An 18914-nucleotide genomic window follows, 5' to 3' on the forward strand; every position below is an offset into this window, starting at 1 on the left:
CCATTGGACAACCTTCCCTTCATAAGACAGATCATGGACATTATCTCAGATAACGCGGATTTCCATTGTACTTAGCTTTTCCTGGGAGATTTCAACCTTCATTGGAATGATGTGAATGATGTGGTGGTCAATAGCCTTGAATCCTTCCTGCTAGCTCAAACTAATCCACATCTGTGACAGACCCACACATATTACATTTGATCAGGTCATTAGTAAGCCCAATACCATCCTTCTGGAATCGATCCTCCCGTGTGATTGAACAGACCACTATTGCATCACCTTCCTCATCCTGGATTCGGTAAGAGCTAGTAGTGTCCAGCCTAAGAACCCCAAACACTTAGAAAGATGTCTACGAAACATCAACTCGCACAATCTGACTGCTCTCTGTGATAACATCCTGTCCCCTCCTATGAACATGTCTGATGTCCATGACCTTATGACCCATTACAACCACCCCATGACAAATGTATTAGACTCGGTGGCACCGCTACAGCTAAAAAGACTGTCCTCCAAAGTCTCCAAACCATGGTTCAATGATAGTCTTAATACCGAAAGAAGGAATTTAAGACTTGCGGAAAGACTGTGGAGATCCTATCCCTCCCTTGAACATCTCTACCATCTGAGATCCCTAAGAAGCATTTACAACAAAAACATCAGATGCTCAAAAGCCACCTTCTTCAGAAATCAACTAGAGCAAGCAAAAAAAGTCCCATAAAACTGTTATAACTCATCAAGTCTCAAGCTAACAGTCATCCTAATCTCTCTGCACTGGGTCGAGGGACACAGTTGAACTGCGAAGAGTTCGCGGATTTCTTCACGGATAAGACAACTAAGATCGAAGCTGAAACTTTTCTCTACCCTGGAGCACCTGTCGGTCAGTCCGCCGAACGCCCTCCTTCCTCCTGGGTTGGTTGTCACCGTGCCTGCGCAGCCTTGCCCTCCCCCCCAAAACAACCCATCCTGGAGCCTTTCCCAAACCTTGGATGAAAGCACTATACGCAAAACACTGGCTACTCTGAAATCTTCTAATCACTATAACGACCCCCTGCCTTCAAACCTCTTTGAAATTAGAACCTCCTTACTCCCACTTTGGACTAAGATCATCAATGCTTCACTTCGGCAAGGTGCTATTCTGGATTGCCTAAAATCGGGGCAACTTACCTCGATTCTACAGAAACCTTCTGCTGATCCCACGGACCTACATAACTTCCGCTTAATGTCTAACATCCCCACGTTGGCAAAGCGCCTGGAGAAATGTTTGCACGTCCAACTGTGTAACCACATATATCATTTTTAACTCCTGGACCAATGTCAATCTTGTTTCCGCCCGGGTTATAGTACAGAATCTGCGCTAAGTCACATTGTAGATGATGCGCTTAGAATGCTGGATCAAAATGAATCTTGCCTATTGATCCTTCTCGACCTTTCGTCAGCAGTTGATACTGTCAAACATGATAACCTAATTAACCTCCTGGAACACAGGATGGGGTTGTCTGTGCCTGTACTAAACTGGTTCTCTTTATTCCTTCATAACAGAACCCAAAGCTCCAAGGTGAACCAGTCCCTTTCTCATCCTTCTCTGGTCACGCTAGGGGTTCCACAGGGTTCAGTGCTCTCATCCATGGTATTCAACCTGTTCATGGAGCCTCTGACAGAATCTCTGAAATCATCCAGCATTCACTATCACATGTACGCTGATGATACCCAACTATACATGAAGATCTCAAAGTTGGACTATGGCAGCGCAACCCTTCGCGGCCTTCCTAGAGTGAGGAAGGCTCCTCTTAGGGTTGCCCTCAACTCTGCTGCTAGGCTGTTAACAGGCGCTAAAAGATACAACTATTTTTCACCAGACCTGCTATCCCTGAACTGGCTTACATATGAAGCTCAGATAAAGTTAAAAAGTGAATGCATGGTACACAAAGCCATTCATTTCAGTACCCCACTGTACCTCGCTCAAAAACTGGAGCTCTCATGCGGATCAGGAGCCTCCAGAAGCGCCAGCACCCTATTGCTCAAACCACTTGCCTTCTCAGGTATTGCACAGAGGATTTGGAACTCCCTACCCCCCGAAGTCAGGGTGAATCCTTCCACTGTCATCTTCAGAAAGGAAGTCAAAGTGCTTTTTTATGAAGGAACTCCTGCCTTACAAAGGCTGTTCCATTGGAGATTGAGGCCACAGTTGCAGATTTGTGTCCCAGCTGCCAGGGCTCCCGAGGGTGCCCGACTCAACAAGACTGTGAACTTTCATCCTGGTTTGTTCTGTTTTTGACTGCTTGTATCCTTCTTGATGTATTAACTGTAAAGTGCTCTGATACCCTCGGTGGTCATGTTCGCGCTATAGAATACTTTCTAAATAAATAAATAAATCTAACGTACTAGCTCCTATAAAATTTGCACACACCCCACCATGCACTCATCCCCTGGGACACTCAGACTTGTTTTCTGAGGAATCTAAATGCCCCAAAGGAAATGTTGAAGGTAGTAAATGGCCCTGAGTATTCAGTGAGTTAAGCCTCATGATAGGTTGCGCTTTGGACTAAAGTTGAAAACATTTGTGCTTTCCCTAACTGTGTCAGCATTTCTTGAATTTTCTGCAGTAGAAAACAATATACCAAAATGCTTTTATTTAGATATTTGGGATCCCACACATACAGTCCTAGGCCACCAGTATGTTTTGATTGCCACAACAAACTCAGATACCCATTTCAAGCAGTTTAATTGCTCTATTATCCCTTCCGTACAAAGTTTCTTCAAGTACTCCGGCAACTGACCTCAAACCTGTGTGGGACATCATGCATCTTGTGCACAATAGAGATAGGATCCGGTATAAGCACAATTATTTGTTCATATTCTTTTACTAGCCATAATCTGCCCTCCGATATTGCGTTGATGCTTCCAAAAGTCCGTCCGCAAAATTAAATTGCACTTCACCCATGTCTACCAAGGAAATAGAATGTTCTCTGCCAGGCTTTATAAACTTACCTGAAGTTCCTTGATTATGCCATTCCAAGTTATTTTAACACTTATTGGCAATGTATAATTTATGAATTAATTCCCTGTCCTAATATGCAACTTTGTAGAAAAATAACGCATCATATTTGTCTCTAAATGCTATTCTGTGAATGTCTGGTGGTAATAACTCGTTTTGTAGCCAATTTCTCTTCATTCAGTTTGTCTGCCACATTAGCGATACGCCAACCGGAGTCAATGGTCATTCACGGATCTATAGCACCAATTTTTAGGTCACAAACTGGAACACCTTTACTTTTGTTGCTACTCTGATCTCTCCCCTTCTTTATTCACAATGCCACCTTGTGCTTTCTTATATCCACTTCATCCTTGTCATCTGCCTTATTACTTTGTTGTACGTTAACCAAAACCATTTTTTGCCCATTGCAATACATTTTTGCAAAGTGCCATTTTTTCCTGCCCTTCATGCATACCTTTCCCACTTCCAGACAGAAGTTTGACTTGGCCTCATGGTTGAGTGGCGCACAACTGCAACATGTTCCAATGTTGTTGCCCTCCGAGTTTCTCTCTATCTCCTACTGTCACTTGGGGTGTGGGCTATGTTCTTACCCATGATGGAGACTGCACCTATTGAACTTGTTTTTTGCTAGTTTCTTTGATGCAAAAATAGACCTCTTAATCCCCTGGCTATTTCTAATGTTTATTTGAGCATCACATTCCTACAATTCAACAGTCCCTTTTGTATTTTGTTATCATAACAATTGATTACTAACCAGTTTCCAGCGTGGCTTCAAATTCATATGTGGATGCTAGAATCCTCAAATGTTTTTCCACCGCCATGCATGGGTCTTCTTTAAAGTGATTCTTCAGTCTTTTCATTTCTTCTGTTATGCCTTCAACGCAGTAGGCACAGGAGGTGGTGATGCTATCTCGAATAGATGATCCAAAACCTTGTACCCTTCTGTGCCTAGACCATTATATACATCACCTTTCTCCTGACAGGATCAAACCAGGTACCATATATGGCTATTGGGTAGCTGTCAAATGTCATGTACCATTGGGTTAATTTAATTCTGTGAACCCCAGTTTAAGACAAAAACAAAGTTGGCAAGTTGGCCTTCTGCATCATGTGACCACTGAAAACTGTAGTGTGAAGAGTGGCTTAAAGTAAATTTGTTTGCCATTTGTTTTTGAGATGTTCCCCTTATTCTTTGTGCAATTTACTTTGCCAGTCCTTTAGTTTTCTTTTTCTCAACTTAAAATTTTAAAATGCATCCACCTCTTTTACTTTACAATGCAGTAATTGACACATATCAATATGCTGCTGCTCACACACACATGGCAACAACCCCTCCATTGCCTTGCAATTCCCATAGAATGGCTTAAAACATCATGCAACTCACTCAACCAATGAGAGATGTTGTAAATGATCATGTTCTCAGGGCATCCAAACCAGTTGACTGTACCTCCTCCACCAGTGCAAATGCTCTACCGGATTAACAGACTCCTCAAGCCAAGATGGCACGGGAGCTTGCACTCTCTTTAGGTTCATACTTGCTGCATTCCTTAACTGTGAGTACAGACACCTCCTTCAAACCTGAGCTTCCTAGTTACAGGGGTCGTGACGGACCTTTGCCGCAAAATACTGTTTGTGGCCTTCCAGTATTGGTTAGGAAGCGCAGCATGGCAGCGACAAATCAGTCACCGCTACACTGGTGCCGGCTCTCACTCTCAGCAGAGTAGAATCCCAAAATTGCCATCACATTTTGTTGGATCGTAGGCAACAGGTAGCACACAGCAGTAAGGGCAGAAACGTGGCTTATTAAATACTTCCATAGAACTAGCATGCAACATCCTCTCAGTGGTCACTCCACAAGCCATCTGTCCATGGAGTCTGGAACATCCTGTGAAAGATGCCGCACTGGAACATAAAGGTAACAGATCACATCAGGCAGCAAGTTTTAAATCTGTGAAGTACATAAGGCATTACAAAAACACCCATATACATTCAATCACTAACCTCTCCCTTTTTAGCTGAAGAAGCCTGTACTTTGCAGGTTGAGTTTGAATGACTATAGGAATCAATGGGAGAGGAAGGGAAAAACAACTCAAGAGCACTCCTACCCTACGGGGTCCGGTTAAAAGAGGGTGCTCCCAGGTTCCAAGAGGGTGCCTGGTGTCAAGGGCGGTGCGCCATATCGCCACCACCCCCCTCCCGTGAACCATGGTACAATGAACGATTGTACTATTTAATAAACTCTGTTCCTCTCTAATCCCGAGGGAATCTGAACTCTTAGTGTTTTTTAATATTTTTCACACTAGCAACCCCTGGTTAGGGTGGGCCTTAGCGCGCCCATACCGCCGGGATTCACCACTACACTTTGGTCCTGATGAAAGCCTGATTAGCAATCACACATAGGCAGAAGCATGTTGACCACACCCCCAGGGATAAAACTGATCTTTTTATTTAGTTCTTTATCCCACACGATATATATTTTATTCATGTCTGATTCGCAAATCTAATGAAATGATTTCTTGACACAGTCTAGACTTTTTTTTAACTCACTATTCACTCTTCACCAAACACCAATTACCAGCTCCGCAGTAAACTGGGGTCACAGCACACTAGGGGGCATTCAGCCACTCCTGGTGGGGCCCTATGATGAAGCATGTCACGAACCAGGTTGGTGAGTGAGGGCTTTTTTAGAAACCTAATGGGTCTTTCCCTACAGTAAAACCTAACTGTTATTTTCAAAATGCTTGCTCTTCTTCTATTTTGATGGTACACTCCTTTGTTGATTTCATGAGTTTGAATGACTCCATATTTCCAGTGCATCACCTCAGTGACACGTGGCTACAGGTGAAGCTGGGTAATGGAACCTTCCTGTCAAGACACATTCCTACGAAAAAGGCCTGACACAGGGCTGTGTTTTAGCACCTACCCTCTTTAATCTGTACATAGCCGATTTAGTCCTGCTGCTAATCAGCTGCAATTCACACGCCCCGAAATTAGGAGACATGACACTACCCTGCCTCCTTTATGCAGATGACATAGTCCTGATCAGCAAAACAACAGTAGGGCTACAACATCTCTTAAATACAACGCGAGACTTCTCCCAAGCAAATGATTTATCGATCAACCTGGACAAAACAAGAACAATGATAATCGGGGAAAAAAAGGCGACAAACTGCAGCCTGGTTTTGGGGAGAGACCAGAATAGAAGACACAACAGAATATAAATATCTTGGCGTGAAGCTGGATACTGGTGGTCATTTCTTGGCACAGAAGAACAGCATAAGGCATAAAGGTTTAATAATAGCAATCTCCCTAAAAACATTAAACTCTAAATTATCTGGCCTATCGATCCTGCCACTCGCTGAGGTGGTTCGTGCTAAACTCTTACCAACAATCACCTATGGTAGCGAGGTACAGAAAGGCAGGGATGCGAAAACACTCGATGCCACAGTAATAACTGCATACAGGGTCATTTTTGGGTTGCCGAAATACACTTCACCCGCGCAAATTAGACTTAAGTTTGGCGTCTTGAAACAATCAATTGCCAGACAAGGGGCCTTCATCACTGCATGGGATAAAGTGCGAAAAAACTCCACGGGGAACACTGAAACGAACAGCTGTGGAAAGAGCTACAAACGCACACTACATTACCAGCTGCGAAATATCTTCACAGCAGTATACACAAATTAGGGCTAAACCAACTCTGGGAAACATCGACAACCACCCTAACACTTAAAAAACATAGTGTGCAAGACGGTGAAACTACTCTCATGGCTGGAGGACAAGGCCGCACTTTCAAAGAGAGCCCATGGATGGATGACTTTGAATACATACACGAAGCCGGACGCCCAAGCTTATTTCAACCTGGGTTATGATGAAAATATAAAAATTGCATTTATGAAATATAGATTTGGCCTGCTGCCCTGCTCACAGCATCTCCCACCATGGCTACGCAATAAAGCAGGCTCTGTGTGCCGATTATGTGGAACAGCCCAGGAAGACCTGCTGCACTTACTATGCTCCTGTAAAGAACTCCTCAAAGAACGGAAGAAATTGTTGAAATAACTGTAATCGACAAGGGATTCGAACAAGGAGGCAAGCCCTGCTGGCATGCTTTGCACCTAGCGATCCACAATTGACCTGCAGAGCAGTAAAGTTTTTGAGACTGTGCGGAAGCAAAATGCCAGAAATGGAGACATCAAGAACCTAGTCAGAAATAACATAAGCTAATGTGCAAGCCAGCTCTGAAGACATTTTTAACATATAATTAAGGAGATAAAACTGACAAGTTACTATGCTTCTAAAGCTGTTCAAAATTAGCAAGCTCTTTTAGTATGGTTTTAAAACATAAGTATCATGAAGGAATAAGTTTTATGTATGTATATGACAGACTTTTTAATTGAATATATTTTTCTTTTGTATCGCAAAGGTTTGAATTAACTATGCAAGTCAAATTTACTTACTTACTTACCTCAGTGACCCAGTGTAAAGCATTAGCGCACAGGAATAAAACATAGTGGAGTAGTTGCACTCGAGTTCATCCTCCATTTTCATCAAACAGAGTAATTGCATGGAGTGCAAACCCTAGAGGTCTAGGAGTTTATGGACAAACTTGAGTCCTCATTACAGATATTCCGAGAAAATAACCTTGCACTCGGTGTTCACATTTTCATTGAAATGAATACTCTCAAGACTCCCATTTAGGGCCAGAATATTTAAAATGTTTTGACTTCACTACAATTATGAAGCGAATTTCCCACAAGAAGGAAAGTTACAAGGCTGATGAAGACAAACTTCACCGAACCAGACGCACCTTGTATTCTGAAAATAAGTAAAACACATCTATAAGAGCACATGCTGAATTAATGAAGGCCTAGGAGATATTGTGATCCTCAGGAAAGATTCATATCAAGGGCTCACCAAGATCCTACAAGTCTAGCAGCAATTTCAATGAAAATTACAGACAATTTGGCGAGGATCCCTGAGATCTGTAGGGAATATTGCGAGCACTTGTAGTCCTCCCTGGTGCAGTAGGCTTCTCCAGATTGACTACTTTTGTGCACTGTTCTCTCAATGCCAGCTGTGGTAAAGGCCCTAGAGTGTAACACCCCAAATATTATTTTGGGATATTATGGAATTAATGGTTTCATCTTCTCTAGAAAAGACTCCTGTATCGGGTGGCCTCTTATCAGAACTTCATAGAAACTAGCAGAAATAGTCCCTTACATATTCTATAGATCACCAACGACGCATTTGTGCAGGGCTATCTCGAGGTCTTTTCAGCTTTTTATAAAATGCATGATTCTTTGCTTCCTATTTCAATGCATTTACGTGATTTGCTTCCTTCGTGTGGCAGGGATTTTCAGTCTGTTCTCACGTGCTCTTTTTTTCCCTCTTTCTAATTAGCAGAAAGAGGTTGAGTTGTGATTGAGATGTGGCAAATCAGCCAGCCATTCGGAAGTTGTTTCTGCTGCAAACCTTGTTACTGCACGGATTGTAATTCTTATTTATTGCAGGCTATCTGTAAATGACTACACAAACTGATTCTTGAGCGCCTCCATGGGCTACAGAGTCCCCCCAGCTCCCACCTGCTGGACCACACAGGGCCTGGTGTACGAGAAGATATTTAGCGATTTCTAAATTAAAACACATACTAAATCATAAGTTACATATAATTATCGTTCTGTTTCTGTAGGCAAATAGCAATTCCTAAGCTTTTATTTTTAAATACCTTGCTGGAATTTGAGAATCTGTAATGATTCAAAAATGCCACTGTCCCACAGGCAGTGAGAGTTGACCTCACCTATTTCGCAAAGTACATTTACTTTCAGCAGCACAACACAAGGAGAACTTCTCTCCCAGCACAGGACTATATTTAAGCACCTTGTTCAGCCAAGAGCCACAAGAGGAGGTGGGCAGGAAGAGGAAATACAAATTTAGCAACCAAGAGCTGGAAATACTTGTGAAGGAGTGTGTTTGTGAAGTGTTGAGCTATTTGGAAAATCATCCATGTTTGTTCCTGAGGCAAGCAAAAACACATTTGGACCAGGCTACAGCAAAAGATGAATGCTGTGGGTGTCACAAAGAGGTCGGTGGAAGAAACCGGGAAGCGCTGGTACGACCTGTGTTCTCTTACCTGGGTAGCAAAATAAGACAGGAGGCTGCAGCTACAGGTGGGGGGCGAGGCACAGAGTCACCAATAGTAAAACATACAATGACTCTATTAGTATCCAAATTCCAGACTAACATGTTAAAAATTAACATGTTCTTCAAATGAATCTGTGAATAAACAGAAAAGCATTTGTTTACTAATCGATACTCTTTGTTTTTTATTCGGAAATATGAATGGGATTTATTTTTAAAAAGAGTTGTTAGTGATATCATCCCTGTACACACATCCTTCTACAGCTCTTGCAGCATCAAGCCCTGGAGGTGGTTATTGAGGTGTGTTTGCATCATATTCTACATCAGATTCACCATTCACAGGGTTAGTTGGGAGTCTCAAACGGAATGCTAGGTTATGCAACATAACAGAGCTGGCCGTGATTGTGCAGCAAATTCCCGGATCATACTTTGGGGCACCCCTACTTTTGTGCGGACATCGGAATCTGCTTTTAAGTATCCCAACTGTCCACAGGAATGCTCCTTGTTTATTTATGAGTAAGATGTTACCTCCATTATCCAGGTGTTTACAGATTTAAGTATGGAAACATGATCAATGAGCTTAATGCATATGCCCTGTCTCCTGAAATTTAATGCATTTGTTTTAGAATTAAAAAATACCCAAATGTAACCTCTTTCTCCATGCTCTCCTCTTGCTACTCACTCATATAGTCCACAGTGTCTAAAAATGTAAAAATCACGATCTCTCCCAGAGTGTCGAGGTTAGTGATCAGAAATGCACACTACTTGGATTTTTAGAGAATGTGGAATCTTCCTCTTCCGATACACATACATATGCTCAGTTTTAGAGGGCAACACTTTAGAACATGTCTACCATCTACACATCCAATCAGTTGTATGACATTACAACGCATGCTGTTACCCCGCATCCTTCACCATGCAATGTCTTTGCAGTGCCTTTTCCACATGTCTTTACGACACATGTCTTTACAACGCAAGGTAAGTATATATAAGGTAAATTAAACATTTTTTGCATATATATATATATATAAACCTTAAATTCACCCTCCCCACCTTGTACCCCTACCCATCCCAAAATCCTAAAACACCCCACCTCCCTATGAGCATATCCATCTCTAAAAATACCCTTACCACCCTATACCCCTGCTCACCCCTAAAGCTTAAAAATAGCCCTTACCACCCTAAACCCCTGCTCACCCCATAAGCTTAAAATGCCCTTACTATCCTATACTCCTACCCACCCCTAAACGCTAAAAACACCCTTACCACTATGCCATCCCACCTCTAAATCCTAAAAGTACCCTTACAACCCTCTGCCTCTACTGACCACTAAAAATACCTTTCCCACCCTACACCCCTACCTACCACTAAACCCTAAAAATACCCTTACCACCTTATACCCTTACCCAGCAACCTTAAATCCTAAAAACATCGTAACCACCCCAAACCCATATCTACCCCTGAACCCTGAAAACAGTCTTACTACACTAGGCCACTACCTACCCCTAAATCCTAAAAAGGTCTTTACTACCCTGTAATCCATACCCAGACATAAACACTAAAAATACCCTTACCCACCCCATAATCCTAAAACACCCTTACCATCCCATACCCCTAAACACACCCTTACCACCGTATACCTCTACACACCCCTAAACACTCAATTAACTTATAAATATATTATATATACACACACCTTAAATATACTTGGCATGCATGATAAAGGTATATTTGTGGCAAAGGCATTCTGGTAAAGGATGTAAGGTAAAAGCACCCCGTTGTAAAGACAGCGTTGTAAAGGCTCTCTCCCATGCAGTCATTTGGGGAAAATAAGCAAGGGCATAGAATTGGATTTTTGTAGCTTCCATCTCAGCAGGGGTACTTTTACATGCAATGTGTGAACTAATTCTTGCCAACATTGTATCAAGAACATTTCTAAAAACCCTGCATAATGCACTCTGAGATATTCCTCCTGCAACTGCAACTCTGCTTTGGTAGCAAACATATGCTAAAAGGTGCAAGGAACCCAAAACTTGAATGTGTTTAGAATCAGCTTCACTGTGTTGCATAAGCCTGCTTAGTAGGGCCCAATTCATTCATTCATTTATGAATGAACTCTTTCCTAAACCTGGACCTAGCTTATACTTCCTCCTCTGTTTCGTTAAAGAGTCAGCCACCATCTGTCTGAAAATCCTCTCTATCCACCTTCTCCTCCTCACTACAGCATAGAGTACAGCCATTGTGAAAGATAGTAATGCATTTTGCCTCCTTCCTTCCCCCTTTTATACTTTGCTCCTGGTTACCACCTACTTCCAATTAATCTTATTTTGCATATGCAAAATAGTTTGTTTTCACAAATTTCCTATTTGTGAATGTTTTGCATATTGAAATAGCGATTCGCTATTTGGTAATGGCAATTAGCGCTTCACCAATTTTAAGAAATATGCCAAAAGCGACCAATAGATCAAAAACACCCTACTTAGTGGTCGCTAACCAGTTTGCCACTCTGTTTTTTCTTACATCAGACCCACTGTGCCTTCCTTCTCAATACATTTGATACCAATCTTTCCCATATTCATGCTTTTTTGTTGATTCCTCACAAAACGGAGTACCAGGTCGGAAGCTCGCACCGAGAGACACAAAAATAAAGTGTGTGGGTGAGGCACAAAATACATAAGACCCAGGACTCCTTCTAGAATCCCGTTTAAGTGTCAGTATAAATTCTCATGGGGCACAGTTCATAAGCCAAAGATGTGAAGATAGCCACCATTGAATTTCAACATTCCTTAAAACATTGGAACATAATCATTAAACTGTTATCGAGCATACATTAGGAAAGACACCGTCAATTTAGAATCGGCGAGTGAAATCTTTAAGTCGCACACTACCAGAAGAGATCGGATCCTTATGGAAATCCCATTGGTCTAAAGAAAACTATCTTCAACTGTCAAATATTGTAGATCATAACCTTGCCCCAAAATTACAGAAGAAAAGTTGACACGGTTCCACTGAAGAAGGCTCAAAACGCCGAAACACGCGTTGTGTGTTATCCGACCGCCAGCCATTGAAAAGATCTGTTAATATAGGAACTCCCTCTCCTAGTTTTATATTTGAGTTTTGTACAGTACTGTAATGTATTGTTTGTGATGTATATATTCTGTGTATATGTCATGTACATATGAGGTTGTGAATTGAAATCATGAACTAAATGAATTACGAAAATATCCAAATAGCAAAAAAAGAAAAATGAGAAATAATTTAAAGAATAAAAATAAAATATAGTTTTGTATCCGAACAAATTGTATTGGGTGCTATGTTCATGTTTATCTTACAAGCAACCCCGCACAGAATTAGGCCTGTTGTTATTATTTGTGACATGATGATATAACACAGTTCTTGTATTTAGCATATTTCTTTACCCCATTGAATTTTTTTCTAAACCTGTACCTAGCATATACTTCCTCCTCTGTTTGGTTAAAGAGTCACCCACCATCTGTCTGAAAATCCTCTCTCTCCACCTTCTCCTCCTCTGTTGAGCTCCAGAAATCTGCACCCTCCTCACTACAGCATAGAGTACAGCGAAAGATAGTAATGCATTTTGCCTCCTTCCTTCCCCCTTTTATACTTTGCTTCTGGTTACCACCTACTTCCAATTAATCTTATTTTGCATATGCAAAATGGTTTGTTTTCACAAATTTCCTAATTGTGAATGTTTTGCATATTCAAATAGCGATTCGCTATTTGGTAATGGCAATTAGCGCTTCACCAATTTTAAGAAATATGCCATTAGTGACCCATAGATTAAAAACACCCTACTTAGTGATCTCTAACCAGTTTGCCACTGGTTTGCGACCCTGTTTTTTCTTACATCAGACCCACTGTGCCTTCCTTCTTCTCAATACATTTGTTACCAATCTTTCCCATATTCATGCTTTTTTGTTCCTTTACTTTTCCCATAAGTCGACAGTGCCTGAAAACTGATGGTATCAGCTGTAGAAAAATGCTTAATTCATGACATTGTGTTACTTCATAATTCATGTTTTAATTATTTTGCAGGTGCTTATTTAAAAGGCCATTATGAACAGTCAAGAGGAGGAGACCTGGGAAAAGTTGGATGCAGAATTTGATCATTATCTGGTAGACATGAAGCCATTTGTTTTGAAACTGCAACATAAGTCAGGTAAAATAATTGTTTTCGACTCACAAAGCCACACATTCTTTGTTTGTACAATCTTAGCCTTTACAAAATATGCGCATAAAAAAAAGTTTCTTAAAAACACAGACAATTTTAATAATGTATGCTGATGGGTGTAGCAGCTGAGGAAGAAGGCCAGTCACGCTCTACACGCCTATGGATAATCACTGGAAAAATACATTAGAGGTTAAAATACTCAAGTATATTAATCTGCTTATTTCACCATTTTGGGGATTATCAAATTACTATGTGCTTCAGATGTTTGGCTGCTACCTCCACAGTTTGATGTAGCCTGATAAAGGATAGCTATATGCAGACTACACCTGAGAAAAAAGAAATGTATCCCATTCAGTTGGGAATTGGGCAACCATCTCACTCCATGTAGAAGAAGCTGCAAGAATTCTTAGTTGAATACTAGCTAGCTCACATCTTGGCCCCTCCCCTGTCTTGTCTCTAGGCTTTTAACCAAAGTGCTGGATAATTTTCGATAGTGTTCTGGAGGTGGCAACTAGCTCATGTTGTCTATCCAACCAACCGGGTCTGAGTACAGTTCATTAGCTCTGTAATGCATGCCCAGCTGTGTAACAGAAAGCATGGGAGTGTGATCATCCAACAACTATATGGCTGTTGGCCTATTTTCCCTGTAACCCAGGGGTCTCTGTGACCGCGCACATTGTTACTCAAACCAAGAGAAAGACTTTAACATGTTTTTTTTTTTTTTTAAATTATCCGAGCCGCACAAAACTAGTCTCTTGATTGGTGTATAGAAGCACTTCTTTCATAAAGAGGGAGTGGGAAGGCTGTCTTCCTCTGCCTTGTAATGGGATGTAACTGTGGTGGTTTCACCTATTTGTAAAAAAAAAAAAACAGTCAAGCCTTTTTACAGGGGTTGGAGAGTGGGAGGGGGCGAGCTTGTATCCTGTGATCTGGAAGGGCATATTACGTGGGAGCAGGCCCGAGCCTGCCTACTCCACTTCTTGCGGAATATTCTTTTTGCTGGGGTCATGCTCCTAGAAACCACCCTGCAGCACAAAGTGCCAAGCAGCTCTTTTCGAGTAGAGCATGGGAGACCAGTGAGAGTCAGAGTTAGGTGAGTACAGTGATGAGAGATTCTCCTGCTTGTGGTTATGTGCTCTTCTCCCTCACAGCCTGTGTTGCCTGAGAAAGGAGGAGGGAAATGACACGTTTTGTAATGTGGCTGTTGTCAAAATAATGTTTTACCCGGTCCAAAATATCCAGCAATACTTTTTCCAATATACATACCTCCTTTTGCCTGTATTCTTCCCACCAAGCTAGAGACTTGGATTATTGCCAGGCTGGGAGGGGCATTAAGAGCTGGGTCAGACTGACATTTCATAGTTCCATCATTAGTGTATCGATGGGAGTGCTCAGGGTTTCCTTTCTGTGCTGACAATTTACCACTGTCTGATAGGCCTGGGAATGAATCATTCCATTGAAACAGACCAATACTTTTGTATGGTCCTCAGGAACTTGGAAGTCGGATGGTCAGTAGCAACACTGGTGAAGACCAGGAAAGCAGAGCCAGCTGGGGAGCTAAACAACATTAACATTAGGATGACTTCTAAAAGACTGTTAGGATTTATCTGTCTGTCACTCTCATATAAGGACTGATGTTTTTGAAACACCGGGACGAAGGGAGTAGAGTCAGTCCTGATCCAAACAGAAGCCATAAATGTTGATGAGAAATATACAACCCACCAAAGCTGTGGCCACACATTAGTGGCAGCCATCCTACACTCCTCATAAAGTAGAAGCAACATACTATCAGGAGGGAGCTCTCTTGCATCCCAGACAGCAGGGGTTCTTCACCTTTTGACCTCTGTGACCCTAAACTGAATCTCTACTGGAAGCTGGGGAATCCAGCCTAAGCAGTGTCTACGATATGAGCCATAGTCAAAAATACAGAAACACATACACATCAAATACAGAAGGTGGATGGTGGTGTTGTGGTGCCTATATAGGTATCACACCAGTGCGCCGACACCTTTCACCATCAGATGTCAGTGACAGACTCGTACTTGGTGCCTGTGGTGTCTGGAACGAAATCACAATGCCAAGACATCCGCGGATTGCTGCTCCATGCATCCTAAGGTGCTGAGGGAGCGGTCCCTTATCTCCTTGCTGCCAGACTGACCCTGCGACATTCCAGATCTCGGTCACGAGAAAAGTCCAGAGATCTTTCGCAAAGTCATACCCGGCTGTCTTCGTCCAACTCTAAGTCGTCAGGAAAGTTGGGTAAGTCCCACAAAAAGAATAAGTAGTAGATTCAAAGGTCTTCAATTTTATCCGCAACTCTTCAGGCGAGTCGCCGGGCTGTCGTCACTCAAGGCCTATCTCTGTTGTAGAGTCTGTGCCTGAGCCATATCGTGCCTCACTTAGTGTCCGGGAGCTGGAGTGACCCCCGCCCAACTCAAAGAGTTTTATGCGGCCATGCACCTCCTCTTTGATCGGCCTGATATCTCTGGTCCGGAAGGGGCCCCACGTGTCCAGAATGGGCCCCTGCTAGTCTTCCGCCGGTGGGTTTGACCTCTGTGCCAGTCAGACCCCAGGAATCCAGTGACGGATCCAGAGGAGCGCTGACAAGTAATCTCAACCATCCCTGGCTCCTGCTCTAGTACTGGCACCACCAACACCCAGCAGTGGCGCCACCCCATCGTCTTTCCCGACTCTGACACAGATTCGGGTGTTTAAAAAATTATCAGAGCAGCACAAAACTAGTTTCTTGATTGGTGTGTAGGAGCACATCTTTAAAAACAAGCATTGGCATAGCCAATAGGTCTCGCTTTTGGGACCTTATTAGTATTTAGTTATGCAGCACAATATCCTTGGTGCAACAACATTAACTGTTGCATGGTTAAACACTTACAAGGCCCCAAATGCGAGACCTATTGGCTATGCCAATGCTTGTTCAGTGTTGGCAAGTTGACAGTGCTCGTGCCTTTACTGCAAAGTACTTGAATGAATGAAAACACGAGTGTCCTGGCGCCAGACCGCATGTTTTGGGGCGCAGCTCTCTTCCGAGAGCTCCAGAACACCAGCAGCCCGCGAGCGCAATTTAAGTACCATGCTGCCCAATGCAACCAAAGAAAAGGGTACTATTTGCCCACCAAGTGATAGCAACAACACTCAGTGCTGGTAATGAAATGAAGGACTGTGGACTCGGGTACGAGGAAGAAGCAGTAACTCTTCAAACACACAGATGCTGGCCAAGAGACCTGGAATTCGGTCCATTCATAATGAAGAATTTGACGTTATTAGCGCACTTGCAGGCTTATTAAGAAGCAATAATTGAGTTGGTACCCCATCCTGTTAGATTGAGTAAAAAAGTGGACCGGGACATACAACGGGTGTGATCTTTTAAGGACAGAGCAGGTGCGTTAAGAATCTCTTCTACAGCAACGAGATGATTGATTTTACATGGAAGCAGAAGTGCGTGGGATGTTAGAACACAACGACACAGCCGAGTAAACTGTTGTATGTTCTCTGTATATCGTCCAGTTTCTAAAAACCGTATACTTAAACAGGGGATGGGGTGAACGACCGTAAGAAAAAAGTAAAAGGGCGAGATGCTGATAGGAGGATCAGAAGAAAATGAGAACGGGAGACAATAAAAATAGAAGAAAAAGTAAAACAGCGGATGGATAATAGAAAAGGAGGAGACAAAAAATATATATATATTAAAAGGATAATGAGACAGTAACATGGTTAACAGAAAACTCGGGAAAATAGCTAAATGAATAAGGAGAACAGAGAGGGAAAGACTGGAGGAAATGTGTTGAAGACAAACAAATAAATAGGTAAAGTAGGGTATAAGAAAGCACGGACAGGTAATATTTAACATAATGAAAGGAAAGACAGGCGTATAAGAAATACAGAAAAACAGAAAGTTTGTTGAGAAATAATGAAAGAGAACATGATACGCTGTAAAAATTATGGTAAAGAAAAGGGGTTAAAGGGAGTAGTAATGAAAGAGTGGAGAAAGACGAAGAAAATTGTGATGGGGCGGGGTATTAGTATTAGAAGAAAATGGAAAAGAAAGGAGAAAAAAAAAGTAAGAGACGGAACAATGGTAAAGAGATAATGAAAATAAGTTTGACATAGACTGGGGATGGTTTAACTAGAGAGAATGAGCAAAAGGGGGGACAATTAAAAAAATGCAGAAAAGTGAAGCAGTTAGGAAGACAGGAGAAACAAAAAAGGGAAATGAGAAGAGAAGGTAAAACAAGCATTGGCCGCGCAGCCGTGTAAGTGACACGGACACGCGACCCGTGAAAGTGATCGCAATAAAGAGAAGCGGGAGTTGTGGCTGCGCGCGTGCACGTGAGCGTGCACGCGAGCTTTAGGCCACCAAAAGCCTGTGGCAGCACTTTGGAAACCCGTACACTAAATGTCTCGCAGAGCAGCGCATGCGCTGGCTCAGCGAGACCTAAAAAGTATCAGAGCAGCACAAAACTAGTCTCTTGATTGGTGTGTAGGAGCACATCTTTTAAGAAGGGAGGAGAGTAAAGGGTGTCTTCTCCAGTGTTGTAAGGGTATGTAACTATGTGTAAAAAAAAAAAAGACACACCTTTTTTAGGGAAGTGGAGAGTGAGAGGGGGCGAGCTTATATCCTGGGATCTGGAAGAGCATATTAAGCTGGGAGCAGGCCCTACACTGCCTTCTCCACTTCTTGCAGAATGTGCTTTTTTCTGGGGGTCGCGCTCCTAGAAGGCACCCTGTAACACAAAGTTGGAGTCAGTGCCTTATTACTATGACAGCAAAAGACACACAATTGACTGATGGAATGCACCACAAATCAAAACATTCACCCCCAGTCAAGAGATCTGGGTTAAATCCATCATTCTTTTGCTCACCATGCCACCCCAGTTTAGACCTGGCCATATGCAAATCAGTCTTGACCATGTGCCTCATGGGAACAGTCCAGCCCGAACTGCCAAGCCAGGTCTTCCCTGGACCGGAAACAAGTATCCTAGGACCGGTTTCGGGGTTTCACCCCTCTTCAGCCAGGATAGCTTGATTCCAGTGACACAGTGAGCCCAGAACCCACGTCTGGGCATACCTGGCGCACTTAGGGCGAGAAAGCAAAAGACACACAATTGATGGACGGAATGCAGAACAAATCAAAACATTCACCCCCAGTCAAGAGATCTGGGTTAAATCCATCATTCTTTTGCTCACCATGCCACCCTAGTTTGGACCTGGCCATATGCAAATCAGTCTTGACCCTGTGCCTCATGGGAACAGTCCAGCCCGAACTGCCAAGCCAGGTCCTCCTTGGACCGGAGACAAGCATCCTAGGACCGGTTTCAGGGTTTCACCCCTCTTCAGCCAGGATAGCTTGATTCCAGTGGCACAGTGAGCCCAGGCCCCACGTCTAGGCATACCTGGCGCACTTAGGGCAAGAAAGCAAAAGACACAATTGATGGACGGAATGCAGAACAAATCAAATCATTCACCCCCAGTCAAGAGATCTGGGTTAAATCCATCATTCTTTTGCTCACCATGCCACCCCAGTTTGGACCTGGCCATATGCAAATCAGTCTTGACCCTGTGCCTCATGGGAAC

General features: G+C 42.7%; 1 protein-coding gene across 4 annotated transcripts in view; it reads left to right on the forward strand.

Moving 5' to 3' along the window:
* Nucleotides 1–18914, forward strand: part of CEP112 (centrosomal protein 112) — a 2536355-nt gene that overhangs the window by 62625 nt on the left and 2454816 nt on the right. For all 4 annotated transcript variants that reach the window (XM_085617276.1, XM_085617275.1, XM_085617278.1 and 1 more), the window contains one exon: nucleotides 13190–13313. In XM_085617276.1, the coding sequence (XP_085473402.1) occupies nucleotides 13211–13313 (103 nt within the window). In that variant the 5' untranslated portion in view covers nucleotides 13190–13210. The remainder of the gene's footprint in view (nucleotides 1–13189; nucleotides 13314–18914) is intronic.

Source organism: Triturus cristatus, chromosome 7, assembly GCF_964204655.1.
Source record: "Triturus cristatus chromosome 7, aTriCri1.1, whole genome shotgun sequence".
NCBI lineage: Eukaryota > Metazoa > Chordata > Amphibia > Caudata > Salamandridae > Triturus > Triturus cristatus.